Genomic DNA, 22,510 nt, shown 5'->3' with positions numbered 1-22,510 from the left:
GAAAAGGCCTATTGACCCCTCTGAGACCTTTCCATTCTGATCACAGAGCCAGAAATCTCATCCAAGCTCTAATCATCTACTCCCTTCTGGCCTTGATGCCTGCAACCTTTCCCCCCTCAAGTCCATTCAAATGATGCTACTAACGTCTTTCTAGCTGGTCACCCACTGCGTCGTCCCTTCTAACTTCCTCCACTGGAACCTCTTCTTCTGCTGCATCAGGCACAAAATTCTTGCCTTATCAAAACCCTTTGCAATCTGGACCCAAACCTATCTATACATCCAGTTCTCTTATTGCGAGGGCCGATTCCTGCCTTTGCTATACCAGTGATGCCATTCGATCACCCATTCGTCCACACTCACTCCCATGCCGCACTTACACATGGTAACTGGCTCAGGACTGTACACACAGCTAGTCTGTGCTAAGACATCCTATATCTGTTACCCCAGCCTCCTCATCTTCCAGCTTATCTCATCCACCTACGGTGGCTCGTCTTTTATACCGTAAGTTATTTGGGACAGGGACTGTCATTTGCTAAGTGCATACACTGCAGATTCAAAAACAAATATCCACAACAGCAAGGAGAATAGAAGGTGTCAGTTGTGAACTAAACATTTTATAGAATAACCAGTTATTTCAGTTCAAGATTTACTCCCGTATTAGGAAGGTTTGAGATGCCTGTGGAGATGGTTCTGGAAAAAGTGTAGAAGCCACCTGATGAAAACTCAAATGACCAGAGCAAGATTCAACGTTGGTGCTTTGAGTGGTGGGTGCACCCCAATCTGTGGCCAGTAAACAACCAGACATTACCCTTCAAGGAAGATTAGTGAATTACATGTTCAGACGCTACAATGACAAGTAAATTTTTCCAGAACGACTAAGTGACTTAAGAGCCCAAGTCCCAATGATTTTCATTAAAATCACGAAGGTGTTTTTGAAAACTTTCCCCAACATCTATGGCTCCAACTAATGGGGTAGTGTGAGAAGTAACAAACATTACAGAGTATCAGATAATCTTTATTCATCTTATTTTAAACGGACTAGTGCTTTTTTCAGAGACCAGGGCTCACCTCCAAAGACTTTTTACTATCATTAAATCTTGACTATCACTGAGCAATACTTACACGCATTTCAAGAAGTTTGCTCATTTTAATAATTCAGATCCTCAGCACAGACTGCCAGCTACTGTTCTGTACAAGCTATGCTCTAGTCCAGGGGTGGGCAAGCTTGTTGGCCCGAGGGCCACATCGGGGTGCGAAACTATATGGAGGGCCGGGTAGGGAAGGCTGTGCCTCCCCAAACAGCCTGGCCCCCCGCACCCTATCTGCCCCTTCCCGCCCCGACTGCCCCCCTCAGAATCCCGACCCATCCAAGAGCCGGGCAGGACAGTCCCGCGGGCCGGATGTGGCCTGCAGGCCGTAGTTTGCCCACCTCTGCTCTAGTCTGAGCAAAACAAGAGATGGAAAAAGGGAGAATTTTTTTGTTTGTTTCCAGATTGGAAAAATAGCTGCCACTTACGTTGCTCCATGTTGTTTCACTTCAGTAGTGAACGTGAAGGTAACACTCACAGCGTAAGAAATAGACGGAGATACTCACACAAGCTAGATTCCACAATACCATGACAGGAGTCCCATCCCGTGAGATGCTGAGCCCTCAGCTCCTTTTTACAGCAGCTGCAACTAAATGTGTGCCAGTGGGAACTTGGCCATCTTCCAATAGTTTCTCACATTTTAAGTCTTTGGGAGAAAGGGGTTGTGTGGGGTTTTTTCAGGTGAAACATTTCACATTAACAAAAAGAATACAGGCAGAGTGTCCTATTTTAGACTGTATAGATATTAGCCGATACCTAGCACTTATTTTCATTACAGGCCTTTTAGACCTACACCTTTTTCATCTATGAAAACAGAGGACCAGCAAATTCATTTAACGCTTCACAAAGACATAAAAAGCAACAGCAAAATATTTAGCATAAACTGTTGCTAATGCAGGCCTTTGATCAGCGTAGTGTTTGTTTATGGCTTTATAACTGACGCAATCCAAGCTCATAACTTATGAATGAACCAGCTAAATTAGCTATTGCTTGTAAACAGATACACAGAAATTCCCCAATTTCACAAATTGGAAGGCAGCTTACCGAAGCAGCAGTTCTTTCGGAAGTTTTTTGTTGATCACAGCTTCGTCATTGTTTGAGAACATCTGCAAACAAAAATAAACAGTTTAAACCATTTAGCCACCCTGTATTTTCATTATAAACCATTACTTCTAGGAGCAAAACTGCTGGTTAACAAGACAGTTTCAACTACATCAACAGGGCCAACTTCGTGCTTAAATTCTCAAGTTCTTATATTGGGCACCAGTGTGCGATTGGTATTTTATGCCTGATGTAGTTTTGCTCAATTCGGCCAAAAATGCTTCATGGGTTGATAAAGAGGGATTAATTATAAACAGTTCTGGGAGAATAGGGGTTGTTGGGTGTTACAGGCTGAAACCTACTATATGAAGGATCATCTGCTCACATATGATGCTAACAAGGGACTTTCAATCCCTGTCACAGTGCTGCGAAGATGCACCAAAGCACAGGCATTTCCAAGGAAAGAGAAAAATGGAACATTACACCAAACAACCTTGTGCCACTAGTGCCAGGGGACAAGAAGAATCGGAAGGAAAGGCAACAATGAGGCACTCAGGGAGCTACAATGTACAGGCAATGGGGATTCAGGAAGGGTGTGCGCTGGCTCCTGTTTCCTTGACAAAAAGTGAAGAAAAGAGCAATGAGGAGCTGATGAGGAGGTATGGATTGCAACTCCGGAGCCTAACTATAAGGGTGCCACCACTGCCTGTACAATTGCAGGGAAAGGATAAAGGAACAGCTTTTGGGAGCGTTGAAGAAAAATCACCAGCAGTGCTTTGTTCCCCCACAGGATCGTGACCACAAAGCACGTCCCGAAGAGTAGTATGAGCTGCATAGATCTGCAATGGGAAGAGAGGACTCAGGGAGAATACTACATTCCTCTCCATTGGCATGCAAGCAAGAGTTTGTTCTCTCTCTCTCACACACACACACACACACACACACTCTCTCTCTCTCACCCCCCCCCCAAGATTATTCAATGACATTGCAGTCCATTAATTTACAAAAGGGCTCGCTGATCAGCTAATCAATTTTAAAGCCACCCCACTAGCAGTATCAAAAACAGACTAGCCAAGCCTCAGTTTTCTAGTTACCAACAAGTCTTATAAGGAAGGCAGGAGGGCAGAATCTCATGTGCTCCCATGGATGATCTGCCCGTATTTAAAGGCTTAGTACTTCCTCACATTGAAAAATGCACTTAAACCTGGGGGAGGGGCAATTAGAGAATACCTATGAATAGTGTGCAGCCTTGTTGCCCTGTATTCTTGGGTCAAGCATTCAAGTTTTCCATACCTATCATACAGTAATGCTGAAGCACATTTCCAACTGACAGTGAAAGAGAGTGTTATATCAAACCTGGCAAACAAACAAGTCTAAAAATAACGAGTTTCATTCATTAACAAGGTTTCTAACCTTTCTCCCAAAACACATGCAAGAACTGTTGTGTTTGGATAAGTCATACCCCACAAACGCAAAGCCTAACAGGACTGATGAGCAGTGAAGTTACATTCTGAAAAGGTTGATTCTTATCAGCTGATTAAGTGGGCTTCACTAAACCAATCTGGCTGTATAGATGCAAGGCAAATACACCCAGTATTATCACACCACAAGGTAGGTCACTCTTCTGTTGACAGAAGATCAGATTAAGAGTTAAAAAAGGACAGTAGAAATCTCCCATGTCTTAAATAGGCTGTCTGAAATACAAAAGGCAAAGTAAGGAAAAACAACGGAATGTTAAAAGTGCTACAGTAGACCAGAAAAACTCCAAACTGTCCTTACACATATCATACTTTAACACGATAAACCACCATGCTGCATATATGTAGGCTCTTAGGTATGTATCACCTGCAGATAGAGGTAATGAAGAAGGTGGTCTGTAAATGAAAGTCCACAGAATATGGGTTTCTTTTCCTATATAAAAAGTAACACACATACCACCATCCCAAGCAGATATCAGAACTGCTCTTTGGAAAGAAGGGTAAAATTTTCAATAGCACTTAGTGATTTATAAGCCCAAATTCTATTTTCCTAACATTAATATTATCTGATGCCTTGCAGGTAACCATAGTGTGAATCACAAGTTTGTTGTGCTGGACTTGGGGCTGACTATGACCAGAGTACCAAAGCAGCATTGTCAACGTTCTGGGAGCTGTGAGTTGCCTACAACAAAACCCACTTGCTCAGTAAGGAAATGAGATTCTGGATTAAGTCCTATTGGCAGAGTAATACAGAGGTGTACCTGACCTCTCCCCTCCATAATTGTCGGTGCCAGGATTGTATGTTTGAACCAACACTCCACACTCGGGAGGGGGGGGGGGGAATGGGGGGGGGGGGGTTGGATGAGACAAGCCAGATAACAGTAGGATAGCAGTTAGAAAGATTCATGCGAGAAGAGATTATCCAAGGCACATAAAGTCCTGAAATAGAGATGACACCTAGAAGTGGACAACTGAACTTCTCATTCATTCCCTACCCCTCAAACCCACCTAAACTTGGCTATTAAGTTACAACTGTTTCTTTTGGATTCTGACCACCACAGCGACCCGTGCATTACATTAATTACCTCCAGTCACTAGCTGAGGTTATACTTCAAGGCTACTTGGAAACCACTTACTATAGAATGCAGCTGCCTGATTTGAGTTTTCTACAGGCAGCATATTATACCTGACCACTTGCTTCAGTCCATTCCAGGTGCAATTCAAGGTGTTGACCTAAATCTATAAAGCCCTTCCCATTGTTTGCTTTCTGACTACTACAGAAACTGTCCTTAACCTTGTGCAATACTCAGGAAGTTGCAAATTGTTGATGGTAACAGCTTGTAAATGTAAGGTGAGGGGATTAGAGGCAGGACATTCTCAGTGAAGGGCCCTCATTCTGCTCTGAAAGAATCCCGAGTTTGGTGATATTCAGGCTACAGGGAAAGTCCCACCTATTTTCACAAGCCTTGTCGGAAAGCATGGTACTCAAGTGATGAGGGATTGACTAGGATTGCTAATGTGGCCAGTTGGAAATCTGATTTTTATATGCACTTCAAGTTCTATAAATGCATTGTAAAAATCAAAAGAAGATTATACAGACAAGAATTATTTATACATCATTATTTCCTCCCTATGCACTAAACAGGTATGCATGAGGGGGGAACAAGCTTGGCAAGAACTAACCTTTAATTATTTGGCAGTGTATCAATGATAAACCAAACAGAAGAACGGACACAAATTCCTCAGAGTAAGAGGTCCTTACCTATTCTCTCCATGTGCAATTGAAAAGGAAAGGGAGAAAAAGAGTAAAGACAGAAACCATTTGATGTACAGTGTAAATCTGCAGTCTTCCATGTTTACCAATCTGCTTTCCAAGGAAGGATTGTGCTTACCTGCACAACTTTTGAAAAGGGAGACTAGTTTTATTGTGGTGTGGGGACTCCCGAGCAAGTCAGCACCAAGAATACACCTAACTTCTGAAATGTTAGAAGTTAACCAGGACTTCAAATCTTTTGACTTTATTTCTAGAAGTAATTTTTAATGACCTTGGTTTTGCTTTTCTTAACATCCCTCCAACACCAGATGTTTTTCTGCTGAATGGGTTTTCTTGCCAGAAACTATAAGAAAACAAATGCATTTATTGTGTGTTAATTTTGCTGCCCATATAAAATGTAAAACCTACCCCAAACCTCTGCCCCCACAAAGAATGAAATCCACCCCTCATGTAAAGCCCAAGGTGTTTGTGGGGAACTACACAAGAACAAAGGGGTAGAGGGGGAGTATAGAATTTACACCCCCACCTCCATCATGAAGGCAAGCCACGGACACAGTAACGCAGCTCCTCCCCAGCCACTTTTCCAGTTTATCTGTTGCAACTGTTCCCATTCCCTCCAGTCGCCTCTCTACTCTGCCTATCACCACCAAAACAGCCCTTTTCAGAGGCAGTATATAGCCCTTCTGATGTGCACAAGGCCCTCTATAGTATCTCAGTTCTCATATCTCCCCACCGGATAGTTACAGCAGTGCTTCAGTGGTGTTGGGCTGGGCAGAGGTCTTCCACACTTGGATGACTATAACCCAAAGAACACAGCTTCACTGCAGTCAGTGTTTAATACCACAAACTAAGGTGCAAAAATATCTTAAGACAGGAGGTAACACACCGCACTCCACCATGGAAATGGAGTGGAATTCAAAATGGGGAGTAGCACATTGTACAGGCTGCCATAACCTGCTACATGACTAGGGAAAATGTGTGGCGTTTTGGCAAGATACATGCACCAAGTAAAATAACCAGAAAGAGGGAGAGAAAGACAAGAGTAAGACTGTCCTGATTAAATAATGCTATTCTCTTACTGGCCTCTGAGGGCAATGTTTGCTTATATTTTGAAATGATTCTTTTGTTACCATGGCCAAGATGTGGACAACATGCCAACGTCACAATACCTAAAGGAGTTGGTCGTTAGTAGGTTAGGATGGCTTGCGTTTCCCATAAATATATTCCAGCTCATGTGCCAAAGCTGGAAAATTGGCAGAACCTGTGGAATTTTCCAGGGCATATGTCAGCTAGAAGTTTTACATTTCACACACAGCCATTTCACTGCTCTGGAAATATTTCTCGAGCTATTGTGCCTATGCAGTTCTGCAATACTTCTACATGGAAATACCTCCCCTATTATAAGAGACAGGAAGGAAAAGGGAGAACACACAGGATTCATTTAATTGCAACTATGTGTTAGGCAGTGTGACTTTGCAACTCTAAAGAAATTATAAAGCGGATGGATTTTATCCTACAATTAACTCTTAACAATGTATTAAGATATTAATTGGGCTACAAGCTACATTTATTGACAAATCAGAAGAAAAACTCTAACCCTATTTGACTCATGGCTAGAATTATCTTTTGTTTCCAGTGTTCTGATGAGTGTGTGCATACGAATACAGGGAATGCATTTTGGTAAGAACTTTGTTAGACTAATGCCATAGGTGATAGCTATAAGGAAAGGATCTTTCAGGTGCAGTCACTGGACATTACTTGCTGGATGCCCTTTAATTTGTGCAAAGTCTTCCTCGTAGACTTGCATAGCTAATGAGAAAGAATCCCAAACAGAACAATTTTGCATTGGTTACTAGACCGATGCCTGTACAGAGATTTCTGTCATTAAATACCCATTTAAGAATACTATAGTACTTCTCTCCAGAATGTAAAGCCACCACAGTGATCCAAACCAAACAGAAATCTAACTGAATGGACTCTGTATGCCCATGGACAAAAGTATCTGAAAGACTCAAATAAGTAAAAATCTTACAGCCCGAAAGGGTGGGGGGGGGGGTGGAGGGGGAGAGAAAAAGAGACATTCTTTTACATCGATGTCACTTGGCAGAAAGTGAAAACTATCAATTTTCTAAACTGTCTAGTTTGTTTTGTCACTTTTTCCTTTGTCCTCCAGCGCATACTATGCTAGGACCATCCCCTCTAGTTCTTCAGGATATTAGTTATTGCAAACTGACAATATATCTTGTCTGACACTATTGTAACTTTTAAGAAGTCATACCAGTGTAAGCAAATTCATCTACAGTTAATCATCTTTATATAGTAAGGATGCTGAAGTTGCTACTTATGCATTTGCTATACCAACCATTCGTTAGAGAGCATAGTGATTATAACGGGGTAATATTTTAGGCTATCAATGGAGGACTGAACAATAGTGTCTGCATAAGGCCGCAATATGCATGGTCAGCATTGTAGTTCAGGTAAACCTACTTATGTGTAAGTGAACCAGAGTATGTTTTTATAATTCTGAATATTCTCACATATGCAACAGTGATGTATAACATATTCTATACATGTACAAAAAGGGTATTTGAATATAATACATGTAAAGTTGTACAAATGAAACAATTCTTAGTGTACATGTCCTAGATAAATAAGTTACAATATCCACTAGTACTACATCATCATGCTATTGCAGCAGTTATTTCAGAACTTTTCCAACCGCGCTTACACGATCAGAGGCAGAGCCTCAAAAAGTGTGGGTGCAATGAGACTGTGGGTTCTGCAACTTCAGTCTGACAGACTATAGCGTGGGTGAGTATATTTAGTTTGGTGCCAGGCTGTGCCTCCCACCAAGCCTTAGTGAAGCATATAATATTTTGCCTATAAATGAGATTTCCATTTGCTGAACATACTGGAAAGTTTGCTTTTAAAATACAAAGTGTACAACTGGAGAAAACACAAACATCTCTATATTCATCTCTCTCAGGGACCCACATGTAGCCCATGTAGCCCATCTATGCCCATGTAGCACTGGGGAGTAGAAAACTTTATTTAGTGAGCAGGGTGCTTAGAATTTAGTTAATGCTGAATTTAAGAAAACAGTTAAGCTTCTAGTCCTCACAGTTCCAAAGAAAACTTTATGACTATAAACCAGTGCAGTCTTGTCTTCCTGAATCGGAAAACAGCCTAAAACAAAGAATATGAATGGCTTAGGACCCCAATTCTAACCAGGCTGTGTGCTGCAAAGGTCTTCCGGGCTGGTGAAATCTTAAGAAATTTCTGTAAATGTCACCTCTGGCAAAGTGAGTGAGTAAGCATAAGTAAGAACAGTAGGAAGTTGAACCTACGAAGAAAAACTAACAGTCTGTGTTTTTCAAGTTCTCTTTTCAATAAAATTTATAATCTCTTACTTTTATTAAAACATCTTAAAAATGAGTTGTCGTTTTAAGACAAACTCGGTTTACAAAAACTGTTTGGGAACATTAATCTATAGAACAAAGTCCACATAAAATTTATTACTTTACTTTATCACCTTAAAACCTTAAAGCAATTTTCAGAATATTGGCTTCACCTTCTAGTCTTTGACACATGTATTGTAACATACAGTACTAAAATCTTCCCTTTAAAAAGAAAGTCTGCCCCTTCCCCCTTCCAAAAAACCATGTAGTTAATGCACAGTAAACTCTGGACAGCACAGCAATCAGATTCTCTTCTCTCCTATATGCAAGACAATGACAGCAGCATCTAAGCTACCAAATTCAGGATGTAATCAGAGGGAGGAACTGAGACCCTGTGTATTGTCTCTGCTTTATCAACAAGTGCAATTTATATGCAAGCAATTTCAAGGTTAAATTCACATTCCCTCTCATTGGAAGGATGGCTAAGACGTATATTTGCATGCTAACATTTTATTCATTGTTCATTTCCGTCTAACAAACGGTTTACTTTTGTGGGTACATCACCTGAGAGGTATGGCATCCTCTATGCACTCTTTTAAAGAGACATATAGCAAATACCACCACATACAAGGCAGAAAGGAGAGGCGGTATCCCTAGTGTTTTCCAACCTCAAGGGGCGGAAATGCCTTTTGACAGACATCAGTTAATGGCAACATGCTTAGTGGTCAAGAATCATATTTTACCTCAATCAAAATGACAGTGGTAGCTCTTTGTGGGGTTTAAACACCAAGTAGTCAGACGTATAAGACAGTTGGTTGTATTAGCAAGGTCAGGAGTGTTTACTATGCTGCTGACAAAGTCAGGTGGTTCTCAGCTGAGATTGCTTCTGGCTTTAGCATCAGTGAGGGTTGTTTTTTTTAAATCAAATCACACAGGACTTTAAGATTAAGAGAAACAGTGCCAAACGCAATAATCTAACACTAAGTGTTAGCCTAGATGTGGACCTTGAACCTGAACACTGTTCTTCTAAAGCATGAAATTCAAAGCACCACAGAAAAAAGGATGCAGTTTATCTGGAGCTTTCCAAGCTAACAGCTGATAGACACAAGTTCCTCCTCTAGCCTATGTTGTCACATTGAGACCTGTGGTTATTCATCTTAATGCTCACCCAACTGAGAGACAATACAGTGGATGCCTGCCAAATCCCAGTCCTCTGACAATAGCTCCAGTGTGCGTGCATGTGTGAGAGAAACTAAAACAGCCCAACAGAAACTAGACTGAACTGCAATGCTATTCCTATTGCAAATATTCAAGTGTTCAGCCAAGTGTGGGCAGGCATCTACAGAGAAACGGAGTCGAAGAGAACGAGAAAGGAGATTTTAGTTTTCAGGATTTAACAATAAGTACAAAGTTGTGGGAGAATGGGAGAGTTAGAGCAGCATCCACACAGACGGCCTGACACGATAAGATGACTTCAGATATTTTCGTAAATGTGTAGAGTTGTCCATTTTTGGCATTAGTTTCCCAGTTACTATAAAACATGTCTAGACATCTAAAATGTAAGATAGTGTGATTTGTTAACAAGATAGAAATTAAAATAGATGCTCTATGAAACACTGGTATAAATTCTCAGTTCAATATAATTTAAAAATATTGTAGCTCACTTAAATTCATTTTCTCATAATGCAGTTAAATAGGACACCAGTATTCTTTAAAGGCATGTGCCCAACTAGAAGAAAAAAAAAATCTTTTCCATGGATTATTCTGACACTTTAGTAAATCAGGTTTAAAAAAAAAAAAAAATCTTGCAAATTGTTAATCTAGACTGCGAACTAAAATCTGGAAGTATTGAAACTGTAGTTGTTAAGTTTAGTATTTGTAGGTGCCAATTCACATCCCCACCTGAAATACTCTAGTTTGTTTGAACATTATAGGCTAACAACAGACTATCAGAATATAGATAAACAATAGACTGTTTACAAGAACTATGGTCTGGTAGGTCAAATGTGAATGATGTTCCTTCCAGGCTATAAAAATATAGGAATGTTGTGATTTTTTCACTTTCATTTAATAGATATTCCGGTGTAAACAGTCAAGGAGTACAGTTTTCAATTCTAAACACTAATCAGAGAGACCCTATGAGCAGCTCCTTGGCTTTACAATAGCTGGCTCATGTCCAAAATCTAGCATTAAATGGGATCAATGAATTCAAGAACATTACCTTTAACTTTTAGGGCCCTTATGGAATAAATGAACAAGTCGGGTACAGGTTGTGAGAGAATGAATGAAATATTGCTCACATGGAATACAACCAAGTCCAAAAGGGGAAGAATAGTTTAGAATGCCTAATGGCAATATTTGCTGGGGAAAAAAAATACAAGTTGTGACTTTTTGCTAACACTCTCTCAAAGTGCACCGATACCTCATGTCCGGCTTTGGTTAGGGAATATACCACAAGTTTCCTGTAAAAGAAACTCAACATTATTGTTAATGAAGTGACATATATACAGCATCCAATTTAGCAATATCTTTATTCAGAAGTTCTTTCTTCACAACACACACTGTAACGGGTACTTATATTTAACAAGCATATAAGCCCAACTGTGCTGTCCTGTTTGAGGTGCTGAAAAATTCTGGTAAGGAAAGCCACACAATTATAAGTGATATTTAAATGTAAGGCTTTTCGGGACTCTTTGAGCATTACATTGTTGTGAATGCTAATTTATAAATAAAACACGCAGTTCAGACTGGGTGAGCTTTTCTTATAAATTTTCCAGTTACACAGGGACTTCTTTTTTCTACCAAGTTTAATCTGTATAAAATCTCCTAGGGAAATGATGGTCTACTGCAGGGGCCTGCAACCTTTCAGACGTGGTGTGCCGAGTCTTCATTTATTCACTCTAATTTAAGGTTTTGTGTGCCAGTAATACAGTTTAACATTTTCAGAAGGTCTCTTTCTATAAGTCTATAATATATAACTAAACTATTGTTGTATGTAAAGTAAAGAAGGTTTTTAAAATGTTTAAGAAGCTTCATTTAAAATTAAATTAAAATACATAGCCCCCCGGACCAGTGGCCAGGACCCAAGCAGTGTGAGTGCCACTGAAAATCACCTCACGTGCCGCCTTCGGCACGCGTGCCATAGGTTGCCTATCCCTGGTCTACTGAATAAAGCTCTGTCAAAGCAGTGAGACAGCTAATGACATCCTTTCTAAGCATGTGTGTCAGTAGGACCAGGGAATAGGAATCTACTGACAGTCGAGTACACAGACAACTGCCCTCATTCCACACTCCCCATGTTCACAGGCTCTTTAGATGCAGGATACATCTACAATGCAGCTGAGCAGTGCAATCTGCAGAACGGGTAGACAGATTTGAGCTAGCTCTGCTTGAGCTAGCATGCAAAAAAAAATAGCAGTGTGGATACTGTGGCATGGGGAGCAGCTTGGGCTAGGCACTCGTGTGTGGACACAGGTGGCTAGCCCTAGTTGCCACCCATGCTGCAACATCCCCACCGCTATTTTTAGTGCAGTAGCTTGAGCAGATGGGAACTGCACCTCCCAGCTGCTGTGTAGACATACCTTCAGAGAGAAGCCTGGCTTAGCACCAGACGTAGGCCATAAAATGCCAAACCCAAAGTTGTGACTAAGGCTACGTCTACACTACGGGGGAGGGGGGGGAGGAGAATCTATTTCAGATACGCAAATTCAGCTACGGGAATAGCGTAGCTGAATTCGACGTATCTGATCCGACTTACCCCGCTGTGAGGTAAGTCGGATCAGATACGTCGAATTCAGCTATGCTATTCCCGTAGCTGAATTACCCCGCAAATCGACTGCCGCGGCTCCCCCGTCGACGGCGCTTACTCCTACCTGGGCTGGTGGGGTACGTGCGTCGATTCGGGGATCGATTATCGCGTCCCGACGAGACGTGATATATCGATCCCCAAGAGATCGATTTCTACCCGCCGATCCGGGCGGGTAGTGAAGACCAGCCCTAAGTGGGCTGAAACTGACCCTAGCCCTTGAGGCTTCTCATAAGCTTATTATTCCCAGAAATAGTTTAATATGCAAGTTACTCAACATGCAAGTGACAGGTGATGAGGAAAAGTGATTTGACAGTCTATTAGGAAAGACTGAGTTCCCTACTAAGATCACTGGTGATTAAAATATCAGAGAAAGATGTTTCATCCCTGCCTGTATAGCCAGCCTCTAATCAGGGATTACTGAGTAAGTTGCAAAAAGGCTTTTTGGTCAAATTTATAAGGGCTTCTCTACACTACAGATTCTGTTGGTATAACCTATGTCGCTCAGGGGTGTGAATAGACTATCCCCAAGAGTGACATAAGTTACTCCAACCTAAGCGCTGGTGTGGACAGTGCTATGTTGGCAGCAGAGCGTCTCCCATCAACATAGCTACCACCTCTTGGTGAGGTGGTTTTAAAATGCCGACAGAAAAGCTCTCTCCTATCAGCAGAGAGTGTCCTCACCAGATGCGCTACAGCAGCACAGTGGTGCAGCCGTGCCGCTGTAGCATTTCTAGTGTAGACTAGTCACAACAGTGCTAAAAGCATTGGACTCCGCAACGGAACAATAGAAAACCAAGCCCCTGAAGGGGGAATTAACCCCATTGTAAAGAATTAGGTGGCTTACTGCAATTCTTGCTTCAACTTACATATGTATGGGGGGGAAGGTGTGTGTGCTAGGGTTAAGAGTTTTTACACACAGACTGAAATAGCCAGAAATTTAGTATTCACAGTAGATTTCCTTTTTATTCTCTCCCTTACAGTTGATCAGACTTTCTGACTTCACGTGGACATGGCTTTCTCCATGAAGTATGCTATGGGTCATCCACTACCATAGTGTTTGAGCTAAGCTATATATTCCTTACACCATTTGTTTTTTAAAATAATTACAAGAAAATTCCAGTGGTTTTCCATTAAGTTTTGTATAGTCAGATATTAAAACATATCTAAGAGAAATGGTCCAGCATTATCAGAGGCCAAAATTTCACTTGTCAAAGTTATTTGACTTTGGTAGGTCTCCAAGTTGTAAATACTACATTATACATACAATTCAAACAATGATCCCCTTTGAGAAAGACAAACCCATAGACAATCTTTTTCTGTGAGGCCTAGTGTTTTATACTCTGCTAACAGAGAACCACTAGAGGGATCACAAGTTCTCGAAAATCCCATTACCCGAGGTATGCTGATGTTGCTATTGCTGGTGCATTTGCTAGGAAGTAAAAGAAATCAAGCTATACGGTCCCCATACTTAACATGGGGTGCTGGGGAGGGGACAGTGCAAGTTTGCCAAACTTAAGAGAATCAGCTATTTGAAAGTGTACTTCAAATTGAAAGCTCAACAGGCTAAGGTAAAACATGCACGAGTGATCCACCCACACGCAGATTTATGACAGTATATTATTATAGTTAAGTGCACCATACCACATTCATATGGCAAAAACACACATCAAGATTACTTACATAATGGGGCTAAATTAGTTTGAACAAATTAAGTAGCAAGGCAATCCAGCAGGGGAAAGGAAAACAAATTACCTGATATGGCTTAGGCCTCAAGTGAATATGCACAGTCTGAAACAAAATGAGCCGAACATACAAAGAATGCCTGTTTCAGTAATAAGCAAGAAAAGTGACCATTTACATATGTGTTAAAGGGCCTAGCCAGGAGATGTAATATGCAATCAACAGGGAGATATCATTGCTGAATCTAAAGAGAAGAGGTTTGGTCAATGATCATGTAACACGTGACACTTGCAGTACATGCCTGTGCATCACTTTACCTTTATCCAAAGGCTTTAATTTCAAGCATATGGTTCCTTCCCCCCATTTTCCCCCACCCCCCAAAAAATAAAAAAATAAAAAGCGCTCTAACTTTTCCAGAGCAGAAAATCTATTCTGGAATAATAATATCAATATCAACATCCGCTATTTTTTTAAAAAAAGAAACATCCCTGCTGCAATGCACAACAATTCTGGGAAACCCTGCACATAGTCCTATGCTCTACTGCTCAGCTGCCCATGTTTGTCCCCAAAAAGGTCATTTGCTAGTGTCTGCACGTTAGTTGTCAGCAGCCTGCAAGTAGCTTTCTTTGGTAGCAAAAGGTGTTTGAGCCATCTGAGCATGGACTCTGGGGCCAGAGGGCTGAGGTCAATCAAGGTACAGGCTTTTTTCTTGGTACAACTCTCACCTTTAAAGCCATTATACTCTGTATCTGGAAGGATGAGCAATAGTCTCCCACACTGCAGCAGGGATATATGAAGCATTGCACATGGCCGCTGTCCCCACTATAACAGCAGCATAATGACAAAGCTGATAGACAGCAGGATTTTAACCAATGGTGAACTCAAACCTGAGGCAATTTCAGTTAATCTCTTGAGCAAGATTCAAACATATTTTGGGTGTGCAGAAACTTTACTAAAAATCCTGCGTTTACATGCAAAATATGCAAGATTCTCAGGCTCTTGGCAAGTTGCCTATATGGCATCCAGAGTTGCAAAACATAGGCAATACTGCACAAGGGAGATGACTAGGGAGTGATTCATGTTACCATCTCTTGCCCCATTCCCTCCAACAAAATGCTAAATTTTCCTGTTTAATCCTAATCCTCCCACAGCTCAACTAAACTGACTTTTGCTTCTGAATCTAGTTAAATTTTCACTCAGCCCTTTGGTAGAGTATGTAGTGTGGTCACTGTACCTCTACAGTGACAGAGCCACATGTGAGTTATGCATAAACTCTCAATAGGTTAAACAATCTGCTAAGATTCAGGCAGACACTTCACTCACCTCTGAAACATAAAAGGATTTTAATACAAGTCAGCCAACAAACTGAGTCCCTGGGTCCTCAAACCACTGAAGTGTTTTTTTTTTTTTTCGGGGGGGGGGGGAAGGAGTATATATACACATCAAAAAGTCTATTTTGGTATTCTGGGGATAAACTTAAAGACAGAAGTATATGGGACACAAGGGCAGCAGCATGGTGAGGCCATGACCTTTAAGGAAAAAACCCTTATTCATGCAAGTTTCAATTTAATGTTTTTGCTATTTACTCACCATTTCCTATCACTATTTAATACGTTTTATGTTATTAGCAGAGATTTGACAAAAGCAAATGCTGTTATGTGACTCGGGAACACCACCTGATGACTCCTAACTTCTGCTCTATGGTTTAGCTTTCTGTCAGTGGCATGCTAACAGTAGTTTCTCTTCTTTTTCTGTTATGCAATACACCACACAATAGTAAGTACAACACTGGCTACGCATTAATTTATATTTTCGGGGTAGAGGGGCGAGAGGGGCACACAGTGAGATCCAAACATTTATTGGCATTCCTTGTTCAATTTGTCCAGAATTTAGTTTGTTTCACTGCATTTCAGTAGATTGAATTACTCGGGATCTAAAGATATCCCTGAGGTGTCCAAGACCTATCTGAGATTATAGAAATATTCAGTACAGTTATTTTTTCACTAGCTACATCTCATCTGGAGGGAGGAGACTTCAGGCAATGGCTAATCCATTTAAAAAACAGGCCTGAAAAATGACAAAAAGGCTGAATGAGAGCCATGCAATAGTGACCAAAGACGACTACAGAAAAAGATAGTTCTGGATTTTAGGAGGCCAACCAGAGCTCAAATTTGGAAACACCACTAGAAGAACAAAGAATGATCTTAAGCAAGGAATACTGAGGGGAGAGTGGCCTCAAAATAATTGAGATGATGACAGAGTGTAAATTAAATGTAGATGATTCTACTTAGAGAAATTTCTAAATACAGAATGAAATAGTTTGCAACTGTATTTTGAAACAGTTGAAATATTTAGTTTTGATTTCCATTTGCATCATTTCATAGCAGGCTTAACTCCGGACAAGGCCTAACAGCCGTGTAGGCCATTAAAACTCTCGGAAGGAAGAATAATATTTTGAATCTGAAATACTGATAGGCAACGGATGCTAAGAAAAGAATAAATTTGATGTACTTGAACTGCTTTAGTATGAAGGGTTATTATGGATAACACATTTATTGACGCAGCTATCCAAGTTGTTTAGAATCTTTCTTGGTAGGCCAATTAACTTCCTCATAAAGAACGACTTTATGGCCAGAAACAACTCCCACTAATTGGAGGGTGTGGAGTCTCCTTGAGGAAGCTGGAAAGGTTGGCTATGTCTTTTGAGGATATATTGGACACTAAGTATATTTCCATAGCATTTTTTCAGGCTATAATTATTTAAGTGCCAACAACGTGGCTCACTACTGTACAAAACTCAGAACACGACATAGTCACTGCTTGGGAGCAGCTTAAACTGTTGTTTGTGCTGAGAATTTTCAGGAGTCGAGCACCAATGCAGCACAACTCATACTAGCATGGTAGATGTGCAGTGTAGACCAGGTGCTGGTGTTTTTAACCACTCTACCATCTAGATCTGCTCGATGATAATGCTTCCATATTGCTTGCATTAAAATGGAAGTATTGATAAAAATTCTCAGTGTAGTGCAGCCTAAACAAATACAGTAACTCTTCACTTAACGTTGTAGTTCTGTTCCTGAAAAATGCAACTTTAAGTGAAACAATGTTAAACTAATCCAATTTTCCCATAAGATTTAATGGAAATGCGGGGGGGGGGGGGGGGGGGGTTAGGTTCCAAGAAAATGTTTTTGGGACAGACAAAAGGCACTATATACTGTACAGTACTGTACTGTGGTTGGGAAATGTCCCTGGCTTACCCCACACAGGCACAGCCCGCTGTAGGCAAGGATGCTAGGAAGCACCTTTGCAGCTTCCCCGGAGAAGAACAGGCTCGGACTTTGCCGGGAATGCTCCAGGCCTGCCTCTTCCCACCCCCGCTCCACTCCAGGCCCACCTCTCCCCACCCCCACTCCACCTCCTCTCCGGAGAACGCCACATCCCTCCCCTCCAAAGTCCTAAGCGCCACCAAACAGCTGTTTGGCGGCGCTTAGGACTTTCTGGGAGGGAGGGGGAGGAGCGGAGATGCAGTGCTTCCCCGCTTCTGCCACTCCCACCCAGAAAGTCCTAAGCACGAAGTGCTGGGAGGGAGGGGAAGGAGTGGAGAAGCCCCGCGTCTCCACTCCTCCCCACCCTCCCAGAAAATCCTAAGCGCCACTAAACAGCTGTTTGGCGGCGCTTAGGACTTTCTGAGAGGGAAGGGGAGGAGTGGAGACGCGGGGCTTCCCTGCTCCTCCCCCTCCCTCCCAGAAAGTCCTAAGCGCTGTTTGGCGGTGGGTGAAGCACTGGGAGGGAGGGGGCGGAGGCGGAGAAGCAGAACTTGTGCAATGCTCCCTTGTAAAGTCACTGCTCTGCCACAGAATCTTACAAGCAGGCAGCCAAACGACGTTAAAAGGGAGCATTGCACAACTTTAAACGAGCATGTTCCCTAATTGAGCAGGGACCGGAGTAACACAAACAACATTTAGCGGGACGATGTTAAATGAGGAGTTACTGTATATCACAAAACACACCAGGAGACCTAGAGGAATGCTCTGCTTCAGAGAACCACCTTCTCATTTCATGTTTTGTGATGGTTTAGTGACAGTATTTTTGCTGACATGGGTTTCACGGAAGGTGCAAGTTGAGAGATTTAACAAGAGAGTAGGGTGCCTAGGGCACAGAGTACAGGGATGGTGTCCCAGGCCATTAGGACAGAACAGGCAAAGGATACTAAAGGAGTGATGAGAACTAGGACTTTTCTTAAAGTTAATAGAATTTCATGCTGTAGGGTACAAACTGATTACCACAAGCATCAGGAAAGACTCCTTCCCCTAGTATATTGTAACATAGGTGCATTTTGCCTCTTTAGCATCAGGTATTTGCTATTGCTGGAGGCAGGATACCAGATATGGGCTAGTGTTCTGATGCACTATGACATGTCCTATATAAAAGCACAGCCAAAGGAATTAAGAGTCAGTCTGGGTAATATTTTCCTTTTTTCAATTGCTTTGCTGCAGTAAGTTGTTATTTTCTTTGTGGTGGCCACACCTCCCATAGGGAGCAGATTTAGAATACGCTCTTGCTCAGCTAGTCATGCCAAAGAGTTCATTCTTGCATTTAAAATAAAGAGTTTAGCTGCTGATGTGTTGTTGGTAAGAGAAATCCATCTGAAATACATGTTTAGGAAATACAGCCAATATCTTCTCACTGTACTTTACTACTAAAGTAAGAGACCATTCCCAAAGGTAGCCTGGATTGTATTTTAAAACTCACAACAACAACAAATTCAAGAAACTGTTTGTACAGCTTAACAAAAGATATATATTAAGTCTGAATAACTGGGCAAACTCAACAATTCACTTTTTATTTAAAGACGTTCATCATTATTATTCATAGTTCTACAACACACTACCTTTTAGGACAGGGCGTCAGCCTGTTAAGGGCCCTATTAACTTCAGAGTTCTAAGGCCATGTCTACACTAGCGAGCTTCCAGCGGCACAGTTGTATCAATGCAGCTGAACCGCTGTACGATAGCATAGAGTGACTACACGAGCAGATGGGAGAGCTCTCCCATCTACCTCATAAAGCCACCTCAACAAGCAACAGTAGCTCTCTCGCCAACATAGTGCTGTGCACACTATCGTTTATGCCAGCGAAACTTATGTCACTCAGGAGTGTGTTTTTTTTCCACACCTCTTAGCGACATAAGTAGTAGTGTAGACACGGCCTAACTTAAAGGTACTCAACAGAGCTATGTAGTAGTAATCAGTACTATCTTTGTTTATCTCGCAATATTCCGTAACTGAATAGAAAACAGCAGCTTTCAGTGTACATACTGTTTTGCATGACTGCATATTTTACACACACACACACACACACACACACACCATTGTTGTAGACATGTCAATCCCAGGATATTAGAGAGACAAGGTAGGGGAGGTAATATCTTTTATTGGCCCAACTTCTGTTGATGAGAGAGAGAAGCTTCTGAGCTTACACAAGTTCTTCTTCGGGTTTGCTTATATAATAACATTACATTAAAAACATTTTCTTGTCAACAAATAGAACTTATGCTTCTTTGTAGCAGTAAGTAGCTTCACTGCTTTAGAATACTTTGATAGCACTGCTAATCTCCAACCCCCACTAACAAAACCATGTCACTGCATTCATGCCCTCAAATTACTAACAATAACTTAAAACCAGTGAAAATACACTCAAGAAACATGACAATGTTTCAAGACACTCCTTTCAGTTCTGAAACTAATTAAAATTTTGGATAACATTTGGACTCTTTTCCATCATCCTATTTGCTACTACACGTTTTAGAGTTCTCACCTGCAGATGGAAATACATGAATTTAGGTCTCAAATAGTCCTTTAGCACTTATGGGAAATCTAAAATTAAGCTTTCTTCCCTGCCTCCTTCCAGTTTCGTGAATGTACACATTTTCAGAAAAAGCATTACTTTTGCAATGATTCACATTAATCTTGTTTTGGTACATCACTTATCGGCAGCTAACCTGAAAACTAAAATTAATAAGAACATCCAAAGGCAGGACAGACAAATATGAAAGGTCCCTGCAACATTAAATAAACATTCCCCACAGAAGGCTGCTACTAGCATGTGATTACTTTTCAAGCTGCTCTGTGGTAAAGAAAAACTATGCAACCAAGAATGGACCAGAATGGTAAAAAAAAAAAAAAAATAACCACAGCCCTGAGACTTTTTGCATTTGGCCTTTTCTTTCTGAATGCCTATCAACTGCAAGACTTTACAGAGGCTAATCATACATCAAGTTCCATTCCGAAGTGAAATCATACACAGGTTAAGGAAATCTGACTTTTACTATGATATAATCTGAAGTCCCTGTAAACAAGGATGCTTACACTGTGGTCTCTGCATCAAACCAGCATCAGCTGTTGTACAAAACAATTTCAATTTTTTTCATGATTATATTCGATTTCTATACCTGTCTCAATCCACTGGTCAGTTTCTGGATGAACACGCTGTTCTTCTTCATTGCAGTTATCAGAAACTCCTCAAGTTGTCATTAACTAAGATTTTTGCTTGATGGTGTTCACCTTCCCCTTCAGGAAAGAGAACGAGCCGTACCCAACGTTATTTCAGTCCCTTTCTAGGTTGCTCTTCTCCCCCCCATTCAAGCTGTTCTCAAGAGCAAAAGGAGCAACAAGCCGCACAGTTGAAAAATTGAATTGGTAGATATTTCCCCCCTGCATACAATCGCCATAAAATGAGAAGTAAACCTTGCAGTTGCCCTCATTTCTGTCACCACCATCACCTCCTCCCCCACTTCAGAAAAAGACAGCTGTTACAACAATGAAGTGCTGGAAACAACCCTGACTAGATGGGGCGCTTTGTGTTATCCCAGATCAGACTGATTATATGCCATATTCTTTGAATAGATCTTATTGTTTACCCTCTGCTCCTTGTGCTCCTTCTGCCCTCTCCATCCCCCACCCCAGTCATCAAATTCTGCCTGCAACTGCCTGTATATCATGTCGACAGCACAAAGCAATGCAAATGTTGCACCTCCTTCCTCTTTCCAAGCTTCCTCCTCCCCCTCAAATCTCTCTCAGGCTATCTACAGCTGGTCTGTTTTGAAGAGGGTATCTTCACATCTCTCACTCCGTCATCAACTCCGCCAGAAACACACTCACACATACAATAAGTCAGCAACACATCAGCGACTCTCCCCTCACCGTAGTCCCTACAAGGAAGTTTACATCTAATAATTCAACGAGCAGCAAACCCACACACACACTATTACACACCCAGGGGACAAAAGGAAGTTCTCCAGTCAGAGTCTCCTTACCATTACAAGACCTCATCCACCCACCCCACCCCAGCCACACTTACACGCTGCCCCCCACCCCCTGCAATTGCAGGGCCTCAGAAGCCCGGACCTCCCGCCCCCCACATCCCAGCGTGTCCCCCCCCCCTTTACCAAAACTGGATTCCCCTTTGCCTTGCACAACCAGACCCCCCCCCCTTCGCACCATCCGCCACGGGAACAGCCCCCGCCCCCCGTGCGGCGCCCCATCGGCCCCGCGCTCCCCGCAGTGGGGCAGCCCCCTCCCCTACGGCTGCACGGCCAGGGGCGCCCCTGGGTGCCGGGCAGCCATTGCCAACCCCTCCCCCCACGGAGACGGGGCCGGGGCCCAGTCCCAGGCCGACCGAGAAGCCCGTAGCCCCCCCCCCGGCCGAACCCCCACCCCCCGCGCCGCCGGGGCCTCCCCAGCGGGGCCCCCCCGGGCCGGGCCTCACCTCAAACCTGCTCTTGGTGACCCCGTTCATCTCCCTCCTCATGGCGGGGCCGGTGGCTCCCCCCGGGTGTCTCCTCGCGCCGGGGCAGGGGGGGGGGGGGTGCGGCCTCCGCCCGCCGCCGCGTCTCCTCCGGCCTCAACTTCAACCCAAAACAAAAACACTCCGCACCTGCCAGCAACAGCGCCGCTCATTGGCCAGCGCCGGGCACGGGGGGAGGCGGGGGAGAGCCCGCCCCGGCGCGAGCCCGGCCGGTGGGGAGCGCGCGCGGACCCGCCGGAGGGAGGGGGGCTGCAGCGGGGCGGGGCCGTGCCAACGATCCCCCGCAGAGGAAATGCACCCAGCTCGTGGGCCAGGCGGCCTGGCCCCTGCATCCCCCCCAAGCAGAGTGTAACCCCCCCCCCCCGTGGACCTATATCTCCCTACGTACATTGGGGGGGCTGCACCCCGCCCCAGGGCCCTGCATCACCCCTCCATCTAC

The 22,510-nt window shown here is 42.8% G+C and overlaps 1 protein-coding gene across 8 annotated transcripts in view; it reads right to left on the bottom strand.

The window, feature by feature from the left end:
* Window positions 1-22,215, bottom strand: part of FBXL20 (F-box and leucine rich repeat protein 20) — a 68,252-nt gene extending 46,037 nt beyond the window's left edge. For 3 of the 8 annotated variants that reach the window (XM_065577440.1, XM_065577447.1, XM_065577443.1), the window contains exons 1-4: window positions 22,033-22,172; window positions 20,717-20,834; window positions 5,653-5,724; window positions 2,133-2,194 (exon numbers count right to left, since the gene is read on the bottom strand). In XM_065577440.1, the coding sequence (XP_065433512.1) occupies window positions 2,133-2,194; window positions 5,653-5,724; window positions 20,717-20,767 (185 nt within the window). In that variant the 5' untranslated portion in view covers window positions 20,768-20,834; window positions 22,033-22,172. Of the gene's footprint in view, window positions 1-2,132; window positions 2,195-2,895; window positions 3,025-5,652; window positions 5,725-20,716; window positions 20,835-22,032 lie in introns of those variants that run through there. The other 5 variants (XM_065577441.1, XM_065577442.1, XM_065577446.1 and 2 more) reach the window with 5 other exon arrangements.
* Between the last annotated feature and the right edge of the window lie 295 nt (window positions 22,216-22,510).

This window comes from Chrysemys picta, chromosome 24 (genome assembly GCF_011386835.1).
Source record: "Chrysemys picta bellii isolate R12L10 chromosome 24, ASM1138683v2, whole genome shotgun sequence".
NCBI classification, from domain to species: Eukaryota; Metazoa; Chordata; order Testudines; family Emydidae; genus Chrysemys; species Chrysemys picta.
Note: the sequence above shows the minus strand (reverse complement) of the source record. Positions and strands in the feature narration are given on the sequence as shown.